The 13,931-nt window shown below is 49.8% G+C and overlaps 1 protein-coding gene across 1 annotated transcript in view; it reads right to left on the reverse strand.

Annotated features, from left to right (window-relative positions):
* The window catches only part of FBLN2 (fibulin 2), a 94,083-nt gene that overhangs the window by 56,321 nt on the left and 23,831 nt on the right, over positions 1 to 13,931 (reverse strand). The window contains exons 2-3 of the mRNA XM_066195477.1: positions 7,670 to 7,888; positions 5,935 to 7,231 (exon numbers count right to left, since the gene is read on the reverse strand). Of these exons, the coding sequence (XP_066051574.1) occupies positions 5,935 to 7,207 (1,273 nt within the window). The 5' untranslated portion in view covers positions 7,208 to 7,231; positions 7,670 to 7,888. The remainder of the gene's footprint in view (positions 1 to 5,934; positions 7,232 to 7,669; positions 7,889 to 13,931) is intronic.

Consider the following 13,931-nt stretch of genomic DNA (forward strand, 5'->3'; position numbering starts at 1 on the left):
TGTCAGCAGCATGTTCGAACTTCAGAACTGAGATTCAGTGTTCTCGTTGCAAACCACGGATGGAACTGACTTTGCATAAATATTGGTTTTTACCTGTACAGAACTGGTACAGGAGATGGGGTTTCAAAGGGATTTTGAAGCCACCCTAGGTTGGGTGCCCAACTCCAGCTGTATTATGGCAACAATTTGAAGAACTGTGCTCTTCAGAGGGTATTTAACGGAGGCAAGACTGGCAGGAGCTGCAGGAACACACGTCTGTGCCACCTTGCAGACTGTGCCTGCCTGTCATGGTCCCCAGTGATTCACACTGAGGGCAGCAGCTGTCACCTTGATTTTATGAGTAACACAGGAAGATGGAGAGCCACCTTCTCACACATTCCTGTTCAAGAGATTGCCAGGTACTGGGGTTTGAAAAGAGAAGAACTCAAGATCTGAGCATTTCTTAGATTATACAGGCTCTTAAAAGTCAGCAGACACCTGACTGTGGCAGGCTGCACAGCTTTCAGCAGAGCATCTTGCACCCAATCTTGCCCTTCTGCACACCAGGCTTGTGCCTGTGCCACTGCACAGATCTTTGCAGCTTTAAAAGGATCATCTAAACTGTATTCTCTAACTGAAGACCACTAGTTCGATACACAGCTTAAAATAGCCTTTAAGATAAGGAGCCAAACAACCCCATAAATTCCTGACACAACAGTACTGGTAGCCAGGAGCTCACACCCTGTGGCTAACAGCTCAGTTTCAGAAGGAAGATGCACATGAGGAATGGGAGAAGGACGGTGGTGAAGGAGGCTTTGGGCTCCACGGGGGAATTCCTGCAGAGCCAACATTCCCAGTGCAGAGCCTGCAGCTCTGAGAGGCGCCCTGAAGCCCAGCCAGCTGGAAAAGCTACAGCAGGATCTGACCCAGAGCAGCTCCCAAAACACAGCCAGGCAAGCTGCAGCCTTGCAGCAACACGTCCAGAGACAAAGCCCAGACACAAGGCCCAGAGCAGCAGCATTGACCCCAAAAGCACGGCTAGGACAGGTCTGCACACTGGGAATCCTGCCTGCCTGGCCTGGGGGGCTCCAGCAGCCCCCACCCCTGCTCCCATTCCTCACAGGGACTGCTCCAAGCACGGGATCCAGCCCTGATGCTGCAGCCACTGGAAGCAGGAGCTGGGGATGCAGAGAGCCAGGTCACATCTGGCTGTCTGTGCCTGCAGATTGGATCCTCTGGCTACTGTTTATGGCAGAGCCTGTCAACAATCACTCTGAGTGCACTCCTCCGTGTCATTTGGGCAGGTTTGGCTTTCCTTGCACCCCCTGTTCACAAATCCATGCCTGAGGGGACAGGGGGAGGCAGTGCAATAGCAGCCATGAGGGAATCAGCCCCCCACATATCATACATGGGATGTTTTCATTAATAGAAATGGTTGAATAATTTCATTTTTTCCTCCTAAACTAGCATCTGGCTGCCTAATAAAGTACAAAGGCCATTTTTGGCAGAACAGAGAGACACTATTTAATTTTATAGTATTTTAGTCTTCCTCTTTCTGACTGCCTTGTTCCCATTCGTGATAGCTCAGAACTCCAACTACCAAAGCAAGCTCTGAACACTGTCACCTGGGGCTGTAATTCATGCTGATTCACACTTGCTGGCCCAGAGGCGTTTTCTCCTCGCACACCAGTCTCCTGAGGTTTATTTTTATTCCTCAGACATCCTACTTTGAGGGCTCAGAGCTGATTCCTTCCTGTTACAGAAAGGACTGGGATAAAGTAGAGAAGACAGGATTAAGCCTGACGTAATTCAAGTAAAAATGAGACAACACTTCACCTGATAGCAAAAAACACAAGTAACTGCAAACAGAGTTTGTTTCTGAAGGACCATGCAAGCACTCTCCCACCTCCAGTGCTTTTGATGGCGGCAGTAAGAGGGACAAAGGGAATGTGTGCTCCAAACCCTCACTGCAGGTCTGCTTCCACAGAGTCACACCACATCCAGGTTGGAAGAGACCAAAAGGATGATCAAGCCCAGCTCCTTGACCTGCACATGGATCTGTTTGTCCTCGTTTCAGAAATCTCTCTCCAGGAGCTTTAGAATCAGCCAACACGCAGCAGAAGGGTTGGTGGAAATCTCAGCTATGTCCTCAGAAGTTTCACAGGAGTCTCCCAGTAGCTCCTGCCTGGTCCGGATTCACTGGCCATAAATGCCCCTCTCACATCCACTGATCTCAGCTCACAAATTGGTGCAATTCCCTTCAGCTCGAGAAGAATTATCTTTATTTCTACAAGCCACCAAGACAAAAAAAAAAAAATAAAAATCACCAGTCGTGGAGGAGTTTAAGTGGAAAAAACATCTCCACTCTGAAACATGACAGGTCCAGCTAGACCCAAACTGCTGCTGAGCCTGCCAAAACCAGAATGCAAATAATAAAACATCCACAGAGAGGCTGCTTGCTACCTGAGCTGCACTTATCCAAGGAGCAGCACACTACTGCCAGAGCACAGGGAAATGGAAGAAAGTGGGGAAATCATAACAGAATTTGACACTAAGTTCTTGAAATATGTTTTAGTCAGCCCTGCCCTGATCAGGGCATTTTTAGGAGGAGGAAATAGGCAATACAGAAAGTAGAATGCCCTTGTTTGCTGCTCTTGCAGTAAGTGACAGGGTAAGATCAATGTTTGGAGAGAGACTGTATAAAGAGAACAGTCTCCATTAATCTCATCCCTTCCCATGGTGAAAGCACTTAATTTGCACTTTCTCAGCTGAGTAATTACCTCTGCTATACACTCCCAGCTCCTTCAGGAAGGGAGTAACCAGCATTTGCACAGGGCCTGTGGTGGGTCCGTGTGCTGCTGCAGGGAACTCTCCTCTGTCCCCATCCCACCCCTCTGGCCAGAGCAGTGCCCTGGAGCAGGTCCCTGCAGGGATGCTGGGGCTGGCACGGGCTGCTGGACACCCTGGGCAGGAGGCAGCAGCCCTGGGGAGGCAGGAGCACATCCCTGGGCTCCCACAGAGCTGAGCCTGGCTCCCCTCCTGCCATGGGAGAACCACAGGGAGCAGCTCTGGGAGTGCTGCTGCTGCCCCAAGGAGCCACCAGTGAGGGCCTGGCCACACACAGCACCACAAAACCTGCAAAGGGCTGGTCCAGCAAGGCTCAGAGCAGCCCACAAAGGAGAGGGGGGGAAAATCCCCCCCAAATGGCCATGAGCAGAGTCTGTGAGAGGAGATACTCCAGGGATCACCTCAGCTGGCTGATGTGGACACAGGGCAATACTACAGCTGAACAACAAAGCTAGGAAGAAGAAAGAAAACCAAGCCAAGAAACTAACCTTTCCTGAGCACCAAAGTGTCCCATGTTGTTTCCACCATTAGATTACATATGAACCAGCAAAGACTGGGGAGATGAAAACTCATCTAGATATAAAACCAAAGTGAGATATGTAAAATACAAGTAATAAAGCCAAGTTTTTAAGCAAGGATCCAACCACAGCAGAGTTCTGGGGCCAGCATACAGCTAAACAGGAGGAACAAATGCTACAGCCACCTAACTTGGGCTGAAAGCCTCTCTGGAAGCTCCCATAGTTCTCTAAACTTTCCTAAACACTGGGGAAAAAAAGAAACACTAAACAAAACATAAAAATAAATCTAGAATGGCCATGGAGTCACAGAAATGTACCCCAGAGCTCTCTGCCGAGAGCTGGGTGAACAAAACCCTGCACACTGCCAGAGTGGCTGCAGCCTCATCAGGGAACAGCACAACAGCCCCACAGGCTCTGAAAATCAGGGGACTGATGTAGTTTACATCATGCGGACGATTCCTGAAGGGAGAAATGAAGTTATTTGGCAATTCTGGTAGATTTTGTCGTGTTATAGTTGGAAATACACGCACAGAACTTATGTTTTCATTCTGTATCTGTAGGAGAGATTAATTTTTCTTTCAAGTCTGACTGATATCTTCACTCCCCCTCCACCAGTGGCTCAGGAGTCACTGAAGGCACAAGATGTATGGGGTTTATTACTGGAAGCATATGGAGCTACTCCCATGAATCACAACCACGTCAATTAAAACAGCAGAAGGAGTGGAAACACTGCTGTCCCCAGGCACTGGCCATGGCAAGAGAGACCCCCCCAGTCTGGGAGAAATCTTCCACCACTATTCCTGCTGGGAATGGTGGGGCAGATCAGCCAGGTCCCACCCGGCAGTGGCTGTGGCTGATGGGCACGGAGTGGTGGCACCATAGCTGGTTCCCAAAAACATGCAGCAGCTCCGTGGGGCGGGGAACAGCAGCCCCAGAGCTGCAGCACCTACAAGCCAGCCAGAGAGTTCTGTGCTCCCACAGCACATTTGTTTTCCATTCCTACCTCTGCAATATTTAAAGGAAATCACAGGTATCTCAGCTAAGGGGAAAATGGCACCCAGTGATGCCCAAGCCTGCTTGTGTCAGCTGAACAATTCGTGCCTGACGTGCCATCCATCACTTCTTGCTCCAGGCACCTCAAGCTCATCCAGCCCCCAATCAGACCTGTCTCAGCCAAGCAGTTCCTGGTGATCACAGACTGCAAATCACCCAAGCAGACTCCAAAATCCAGTACTTAGCTGTGCTGCTGAACACTTTCACCCCAACAGGCTTTCTTAAACCCTCTCATGGAAAATTTCAGAGTCCTCTACCCATTTCTCTTTTTTTGAAAGAAAAAGAAAAGGTAATTTAATTTTTTAAGAAAAATCTTATTTAAAGTTACCCCAGGAAACAGGTTATTGCGCGTCAGTCCTAACTCAGGCCCACGGATCATACACAGCCGTGGTGCACGGCTCAGATTTTGAGGTAGGCTGGAGCAAATATGAGGGAAGTCACAGGAAAAGGAAAAAGCTGCCACCTCCATCCATGGGTCTGGCACAGTTTCTGTCTGAACAGCCACCAGGTGCTGCTTGTGTTGGGACTCAGAGTCTGAGCTCTAGATCTGCTCTCCTCCTCCCATTTGCCTTCAACTTCTCTGGGAGATGGACTGGACAGCTCAGGATTTAAGGGCTCCCTGCACAGCCCAGGAGGAATACCAGTGCCTAGGGACTCATCAGGAGCCCCTGCAAGCAGCCGCCAGCTCAGTCTCGTGAGAACATTTTGTGCCACATCTTGAAAGAGGAGGTACTGCTCTTGATTTGATGAAAAATGAATTGGAAATATGAGCTGTGTATGTGCTAATTTACAGCGATGAAGTTTGCATTCATTACAGTAATGAGCACTGCATAAAGCGTATAATCAACATTCCCTGCAGATGTCAAGAGGAATCCAGAGGCAGGGAGGAAATACGTATCCTTGCCACAGCTGATCATAAACATCATAAATTTCCAGCCTCAAAAAAAACCCATAAAGCAAGAGAGAGCCCTTTTTCTCCCTGCTAGTGCCCAGGGGTATTTGAGTATATCTCTCAAGGTTCTCGAACTAATGAGCTGAGACAGGCTTTCAACCATGAGATAAATATTACAAGTGCTCTAAATATTTTTATTTAGAAAGCGAAAGCACAAGTGTTTCACTTCCTTCCCAGAAGAAGACAAAAGCTACAAGTGTGATTACACTGAGTTGGTGACTGGAGATAACTAATTAAATCCTTCTACCTAGAAGATGTTTCTTTAACATCACAACAGAACTTAAAAGCAAGTAATTGAAGAAAAATGCCAGAGCTTAAAAAATCATCATCTGAAATAAAGTTAAAATACCAGAAAACCCCATCATCATTGGATGGGGAAAATCAAAGCAAGGTGGGCAGCAGTGAAATGGTACCTGTCCTGCGAAACCAAACACAAGCCACCTCCTGCAGGGATGGAAGAAGGTTGGTGGTGGTTTGATTGATTTCAAGGCCACGTGCAGCAGCAAGAACAGCACAGAAGAGGACAAGCACCAATGCTATCAGGAGTAAGGGTTCTCCAGACACCCACGCTGGAGCAGTTCTTACCTTCTGGCAGCCTGGGGTTGGCGTGGATGGAGTTGGGGTCCCCGTCCTCCTCGGGGTGGTAGCGGTACAGCGTCTGCGACTGCTTTGGGGAGGACTGGCTGCGCTCCTCCTCCAGAGCCACGGGAGGAGAGGTCGTGGCGCTGAACTTCACCTTGGGGAACTCATTCCCCTCCAGGCTTTCCTGGGATGACCTCGCTGGGCTCGGCTCTGTGAAGTTCAACTCTTTCGAGCCCTGATACACGCTGTCCTCTGGCTCTTCCTTCCTGGCATGCTTCTTCATTTTAGAGTGGGGTGGCCTGTCTTGCTCGTGCCTCTCCTTGTTCCCTTTCGGCCTCCTCTCCGTCTCCTCCGGCTGCTGTGGGGTCTCGGTGGTGGCCGTGGTGTGCTGTGGAGGAGCCCTGGTGGTGGCTGCTGGCTGCTGGCGTGTCCCCTGCTGCAGGGAGGGCGCGGTGGTGCGGGGCAGCCTGCGGCGCTCGCCGCGCTCCGTGGGCCCCGGGGCAGTGCCCTGGGCGTGGGGCTGGGCCGAGGGAGCCACGCTGGCCGCCAGGTAATCGTAGTCCTCACCCTGCTCCTGGCTCAGGCTCTCGTGCTCCAGCTGGGCCGAGTAGCTGCTGTACTTCTTTGGGGACTCCACCTGGGCATTGTCCCCCTCGGAGGCCTCCTGGTCGTAGCTGTAGGGATCATCATAGTGCCTGTCGGGCTCGCCGTCCTCGGCGTCCCCCGGGCTGGCCGTGTTCAGGGGGAAGGAGTCACAGTCGGGCAGCTGGTAGCACATCAGCTCCCCTCCAGCGTTGGGGCAGTGGCACACCTTGCAGGGGGGCATGTGGAAGGTGTGCCCGGCCACGTATTTCTGCCCCTCGTGCAGGCAGCCGATGCGGCCGCACTGCGGACACCCGTCTGCCGGCACCACGGCGTCGATGCAGTTGGGGGGCAGCTCCGGGCACAGCATGAACTGGCAGCTGATCTTGCCCCCTCCCTTGGGGCACGAGCACTCGGTGCTGCCGAAGTCCACGAAGTAGGACTGGCCCTCGGGCACCTTGCCGTTGACGAAGCCCACGTTGACGCAGTCGTAGTACTGGTAGCCCTCGCAGGTGCAGCCGTGCTGCAGGCACGTGGCGCAGCACTCGCCCGCCTCCAGCACGTCCTCGATGCAGTTCTCCAGGGGTTGGCACTCGGCACCCGTGCAGTCCCTCTGAGCCTGGCAGCCGCCCACGCACAGCAGCAGCAGCAGGGTGTGCCAGGGGCCGTGCCGCCAGCTCCGCGCCCTGGCCATCGTCTTCCCCAAGCGTGGGAAACACTAAAAGCAAAAAAAAGGATTTTTAGGAGCTGAAAAAGCAGGCCTCAAACAGAAAAAGCTGAAATATAGCAAACAAGGACATGGGAAACAAAGGCTGAGTTTATACGTTTGGCTTGAATAAATCTGAACACTGAAGAAAACATATGCTTGACAAGATAGCAGAAGGTCTTGAGCTCAATGAGGGTATCGTGTACTGTTAACGGAAAAACACACAAATGAACATTGTTCGAAGCAGGTGCACGTGTGCTATAATTGACTGGTTAGAGCAATTGTCTGTAAGCTTTAGCAATATGTTAATGGCTGAAAAAGTTTTAAGATGCTTTGTAACGGAGAAATTTGCGGCTGCTGTGGAGGCAGACCGTGACCCGCTGCCATCCTTTAGCTATGCAAAAATCCTGTCACGAGAGTGATGCTTCGTTTAAGATTGAGAAGAGTTACCCCGGCAGCCCCGTCCCGGTCCTGCCTGCGCTGACACACCCAAGGAAGGCGGCTCCGCTCCAGCCCCGCACGGTCAGCCCCGCAGGCTCTCCTGGGACACTCCCAAGGAACTCCACTCCGCTCCAACCCTGCACGTTCAGCCCTGGCTGCTCTCCTGGAAGGCTGGGGGCTCGTCTCCTGATCCGCAGAAGTTTCCTGAGTTACCTTTTCTCATCGATCCTGGAGTTATGAAAGAAAACTCTGTTACAAGGCTACGCTCGGCACATACCCTGTTAAACGTCAGAGGTCTTTAAGAGTCGGGACGGAATCCAACATCTGGAAACCTAAGGACAAAAATTAATCATAATGCCTTCCAAGTGTTAGAGGCACTAAGTTTGGAGCAGGATGCTTCTTCCCCCCCACCCCTCTTTTGAAAAAGAAAGGAAGGGAAAAAAATGGTTGTGGCTGTTCTGTTTTGAATCTGTTGACAAAACATACATATTTCAATAAAAAGAAGGCCCTTCTTTATACTTCAATGCTTTTTTGTTAATCTTTCCAGCTAAAGAGATTTTTTGGCAGAGAATAAGTAAATACACAGTTCTTCCTCTGCAGATATGAGCTTAAGATAATTATTCTTTATGTTTTAATTACAAAGACTCAAATCTTAAGGAATTTTTATAGACAAAACTTAGCCCTGGGACGTGAGAATTTGTCTGTACACACGTTAACTCAAAATCTGGATTTTTTTCCCTGCCTCCTTCCCCCACTGAGCAATCTCTTGCACTTCAGTCTTCAGCAACAACAGTTATTTCTTTGCTCCAGCAGGGCTAAAATAGAACTTCTTTGTGTGTTGCGGTTACTCTGCGGTTACACATCGCATTAACTATCCTGTAATACATATTAAGGGCCGGATCCTCTGCTCACAGCAGTTGGCACAGCTCCTCAGCAGGACTGTGGTGCACGCAGGGATCCACTCCAGCCCCACTGGAGGACATTTACAACTACTGAGGGTGTACCACCACTGGCAACCACTTCTTTTAGTTCTGACAACTCCAGTAGTAATGTACTTTCTAGTGAATTACTATACTATGAACGCACAATATACATCTACACACACATGAACTGCCATAATAACACTTTGTTGGAGTGCCTTGAAGAAGAGAGAACGGTTTGCTTTTTAATTACTAAGCCCTTTGAGCTTTAAAAATTTCAAAGGTTAATCAGCTGTTGGTCCTTCATATCAAAGTTACGCTCACAAAGCTACACAATTAACACAGAAAACCACTTACAACAGGAAAACAGCTTGCCTATAGAATTTTATAGAACCAGCAATCTGATTATCTCCCCGGGACCCCTCCCATCATCAAAAAGAACAACAACCCCGAAACATTTATCTAGGGGGTAAAACACAGCCACATCACCCAGAACAATGAACCACACACGCAACGGGAGTTGTGCCAGAAAAACCATTCAGAAAGATTACTTCTCCCATTCAAAGGGGGCTTCCAACAAGTCTGCTCAGTCCCTCTGGCAAGAGGCCAGGCTGTGGGAAAAGCGTGCCTGTGCTGATAAGATACGGACAAACTGTGCTAAGAATTTCCACAGTTCTGCCCTGGAATCCCAATTACTTCAGTACCTCATAAAGAGACAAGATTCTTACAAACGTAGCTTTCCTACCGCTAATTTGAGTAGATTAGCTGAGTGTGCTAAAGGAGAGTGATTGAAGGAAAAATAAAATTGTCAGAAAATACAATAATGGCTTGGGAGAATCTCACTTTTTCAGACTCTCACTGCTCTCAAAACCAGGCTATTTCTCACGAAGGAGAATTTTCAATATGTGGTGCTGAAATTAATTCTTCAGAAGGCAGTCTGGGAATTAATAACTTAGCCTGCTTTCAGCAGCTTTTCCAGGTAATCCAAATTTGTAACTGTTACTTTCCTTTAGCTGGGAAATAATGAATGGGAGGACAACTACAGGTAACTCCTGTGAAAGGGGCTCACAGCAGGGTTTTGTCACATCCCCTCCCACAGAACCTCCTGGCTTTGATGCCTGTGGGTCTCCTGGGCAAACCCCATGGGGAGGCAGCCCAGCTCAGCTCTGCCCTGCTCACATTCCCTTCTCCACATCAGGATTCCCAGAGAGCCCCAGCACCCAGCATGGCCCATCTGGGTGTCAGAGGCACAGAGGCAGCCTTTGGGTGCACCAGGGCAGGGCCAGGCACCACCTGTGGGACAGGTAAGGGATGAGCTGAACTCCCCTGAGCCCAGCCAGCCTGTCCTGGGGCCCAGCTCAGGGGAAGGGTGCCCCAAAACTCCTCAGGCACACGCTCAAACTCCCCAAAGTGATCCCCATGCTGAAGCAAGAGGCAGAAAGCAGTCATCACCCACAGCAGAGTGTTCAAGGACAGCTGAGGGTTTACCCCAGGACATCCTTTGGCGACAGGAGCTGCTGCCCTGTGCTGCCATCTCCTGCCTCCCTCACCCACACCCTGTTCTATCCCAGGGTTGGTTTGCTTGTCTGGGTCACCGCCAGTCCCTCCTCTGTTCCCATCCTTGCTGCCTCTCGTCCATGGAGAGCCCAGAGAACTCCTGACAAGCCCTGTCCCTGCTCCCTGCCCTGCTCAGTCTCCCTGTGCCTTTCTCTTCCCACATCCCTCAGCACTCGGGGTTTCAAGCTTAACAGATAAGGCTGAAATCCTTATAAACCCTTCCTCTGTGAATGACACCACAGCCTTCCCTTTCCTCAGGCCCCCTTCCCTTCCTCAGAGGCTCCTTGTTTCTGGTGCAATGACTCCAACAAAAAGTATCTTTTATTCCCTTAAACCCCTGCTTTTCCCTGTGCTTTCTCCATCTGTTTCCCACACCCATCACTCCCCCCAACCCATAAACTCACAAATCAAGGCAGCAGCCCCCTACTTTGGGCACAGAGAAAACCCTCTTTGAGGGAAGCACAGGCACAGCTGCTGAGCCCCATCCCTGCACACAGAGAGCTGTGCTGCTGCCAGCCCTGCAGATGATGTGCTCCACTCTGGATCCCTGCCCTTCCCCAGCACTGCAACTGTGCTCTGGAGACAGCAGCTCATTACTGGGAAACAGCATCAAAAGCTGGAGCTGTAAATAAAGGTGTCTGAACCAAGAGGGTAAAAAAACTCAAAACCAAGTTATCTCTGTAGGACAGGGGAGTTTAATGCCAGCAGATGCTATTGCAATAATTTATTTCCATTAACTATTTTAATGCTTTCCTTAATGTCCTTTTACTCAGCTGGGGCACCACACAAGGGCTTCACTGAAATGACAATTGGTTCTTTGTACTCTCACCAATGTCCTTCACCCACTCTGACCAACGTCACTGACTTCTGCTGTTCTACTGAGTGACAAATTAAGCCCTGAACACCTAAAATAAAACTCTTTCAAAGGCTCTGTTGAAAGCTTTACAGAGCTCTACAGCAAGGGAACCATGTGCCAGCCATGCCAACCCTCATGCACTGCTTCATGTCCCAGGAGAATTCTATTCATGTCCATGGTGGGTGGAATTTCCTTACCTGCATATCCTGCTCTGCCTTGGTTCAAGGGCTGGCCCTGCTGGCTTTACTGGGTTTTACAGGGCCATTATTAAAGAAGCTGTTGCCATTCCTGTGCTTGTAACACCTCCTGAGCAAGCAGGAATGCCCATGCAGAGAGGGGCAATGCTCTGGAGTGAGAGTGGGTCCCTCAAACTCTACCCAGGCGAACATGTGAGGTAAACCAGCAGGAAACAAGGCATGGTCACGATGCTGCAGATCCTTATGCCTCGATTCCTTCTTTAAAAAGTATCCCTAGGAAAGGCAGAGTAAAGACACCTCATGGAAAACCAGCTTTAAAAAAGAGTCCAAATGAGCATGAACTGCAGGCACACACTTTTCCTGCAAGAGGAAAGCGGATGAACCCGGTATCTGTGTGATGGGACATCCAAGGCTAACAGCAGCAGCCGTCAAAATTATAACTAGTCCTGGCTGAAAAACATCATATTCCTGTCTCCTGGCAAGGGAATAAAACAAGATTTCAAGATGCTTATTTCAATTCGGTTTGGGGCCAAAAAGTTATAAATTTTGACATTTTTGCAAAACAATGTACTCCAAGTGATTTACTTCAATCAAACCATAACATAAAACCAAAAGGAAGAATGTTGACTTGATTAAAATTGTTCAGTCGTATTACTTGAAAATGTTGATTAAACCAGTGTGTTCCCACAGAAGATCTAGACATTTTAAGTGTGCAACTTCTTTAAATTAAGAGGAGCATTTTATTGGGAGATTCCTTTTCCAGATGGTTTCATTTCAGTGCTGAACCAGAAAGCTCCTTCTAGGTAAGCAGGGGTGACAGGAGGCACTCTCCCTCAAAGATTTCACACAAAAACAACCTCTCTGTGTGAAGGATGCCCCAGAGACAGGCAGGAGGTGGGCACATGTGGAAGAGAGACCACAGGAGCAACAGCATTCTGTCCAATGCCCACTGAACAAAAGGAGGCAGCCATTCATAAGCAAAAAGCAGTAAAGAGAATAAATCCAGTGCACTGTAGGAGAACCCACTGACTTCCATCTTTAAGGTGTATCTGTGATTGCACAAGTTGCAGCTCCCTGTGAAGAGGTTCAGACAGAACACTTCTTTTCTCTGCCCCCACCTCGCAGTCCCTCACCGAATTGCCATTTTTGAGGATGACAGTAACAGAAACAGTAGGAGGTTTGATCTGTATCTTCTGCTTTTGGGAGCGAGCAGGGCCAGATGCCAGGCTGATGTAGCAGCAGAAGGTGGCAATCCCTCCTGTGCTGGGTACTGGAGCACAAGCCCTGCTGGGTGTAACTGGGGGCAGCCCCTGAGCCTGCCCATGAACCCACACCCAGGGCTCAGACACACAAAGAGAAACCCTGTGGGAAAGCCAGTGCAGGGCTGGCACTCACCACCTGTGCACAAAGCAAGTCCATCAGCCCCCAGAGCTCCCATGAACAATCCTCCTGGCTTCCCAGGGCCTGCCAGCTGAGATTGGCTCTGCAGGGCTGAGCTGGCCATGAGCAGGGAGCAAACACAGCCCTGCTCTGTGCTGGTGAATCCTCTGCTGATGCTGAATCCCTTCTCACAGCAGTGAAAGCTGTGCAGAAAGCAGGGCAGCAGGCAGAGCACATGTGCACACCCATCCCGAGGAGCAAGGGGAATGCATTTCCCCAGTCTGAGCGTTTTCACACCTCTCCCCAGCCAGAGCTGCAGCTGCCAGCAGCTCCTCACTGCCTGCGGTCACGGCTTACACTGAGGGAGGAAGGAGGGAGGGGACGGAAGGAAATAACAATTTTAAAACAATCCCTTTTCAACGCAAGAGAAAATGGAAACTTGTGAGAGCGTTTGAATCTAGTATGAAAAGCAGAAAAAACCCTAAACCCAGTAACTCCTGACTGGGCTGTGCCAGCCCATGGATTAGATCTTCCTTTCACACCCTCTCCCATCCGGAAACTGGTGATCTCACCAGGTGCTGGAAGGGATTGTTGCTGGAAGGGAAGGGATTGCTGCTCTCCTCGCAGAGGGAACTGCAGGGCTATTCACCGGGAGGATGAATGAAAAGGGAGAAGTGTTCCCATCACTGCTCTTATGCAACGCTCAGGGCCAGGGCCCGTCACCTCTGCCGGCAAATTAAAGGAATCTGAGCTGAGCGGAACCCCTGTGTTGGGCAGAAGGAGCAGAGGATAAACCTCAGGGCAAATCTCAATCCAACGAGCTGCTTTTTGTTATTGGAAGTAAAGCACTCTGGAGTTGTCAACGCTCTGGTTCTTGGCTAAACAAGCCTGTGTTCAGGAGCCATAGCTTTTGCAGGCAGTTTTCCTCAGCTTTGTTCTCAATAAGGAATCAGTTATCATTAACCCCCTTTTCATGGAAAAGCTTTTGAAAATGGACATTTGGGAGTCTGGAGGAATTTTACTTAATTCAACAGCGAACTCAAGAGGAGGCAAACAAGAAGAAAGCAGGATGGGATCAAAACTCGCAGAGCCTCTCAGAAGAACCCCGATAAGAACTCCCTTCCCAGCAGAAGGGAAGATGCTCCTTTGGGCAGAGATGCTCCAGAAGCTTTCCAGGCCATTCCCCACACTCAAACCCAAACAGGAACCTGACACTGCAGCAACGGAAAAGCATCACCCGAGGTGACTGCAGCTGGAGTAGCCAAGCATTAACAGCATTAACAGAAGTGACCAGGCAGCTCTGGGACTAATTCTTCCAGAATGTGCAGCCTTTAAAGGCTTTTTGAAGTCCTGGAAAGTGA

Source organism: Chamaea fasciata, unplaced genomic scaffold, assembly GCF_029207755.1.
Source record: "Chamaea fasciata isolate MVZ Bird 193981 ecotype frontalis unplaced genomic scaffold, bChaFas1.0.hap1 SCAF_13, whole genome shotgun sequence".
Lineage (NCBI taxonomy): Eukaryota > Metazoa > Chordata > Aves > Passeriformes > Sylviidae > Chamaea > Chamaea fasciata.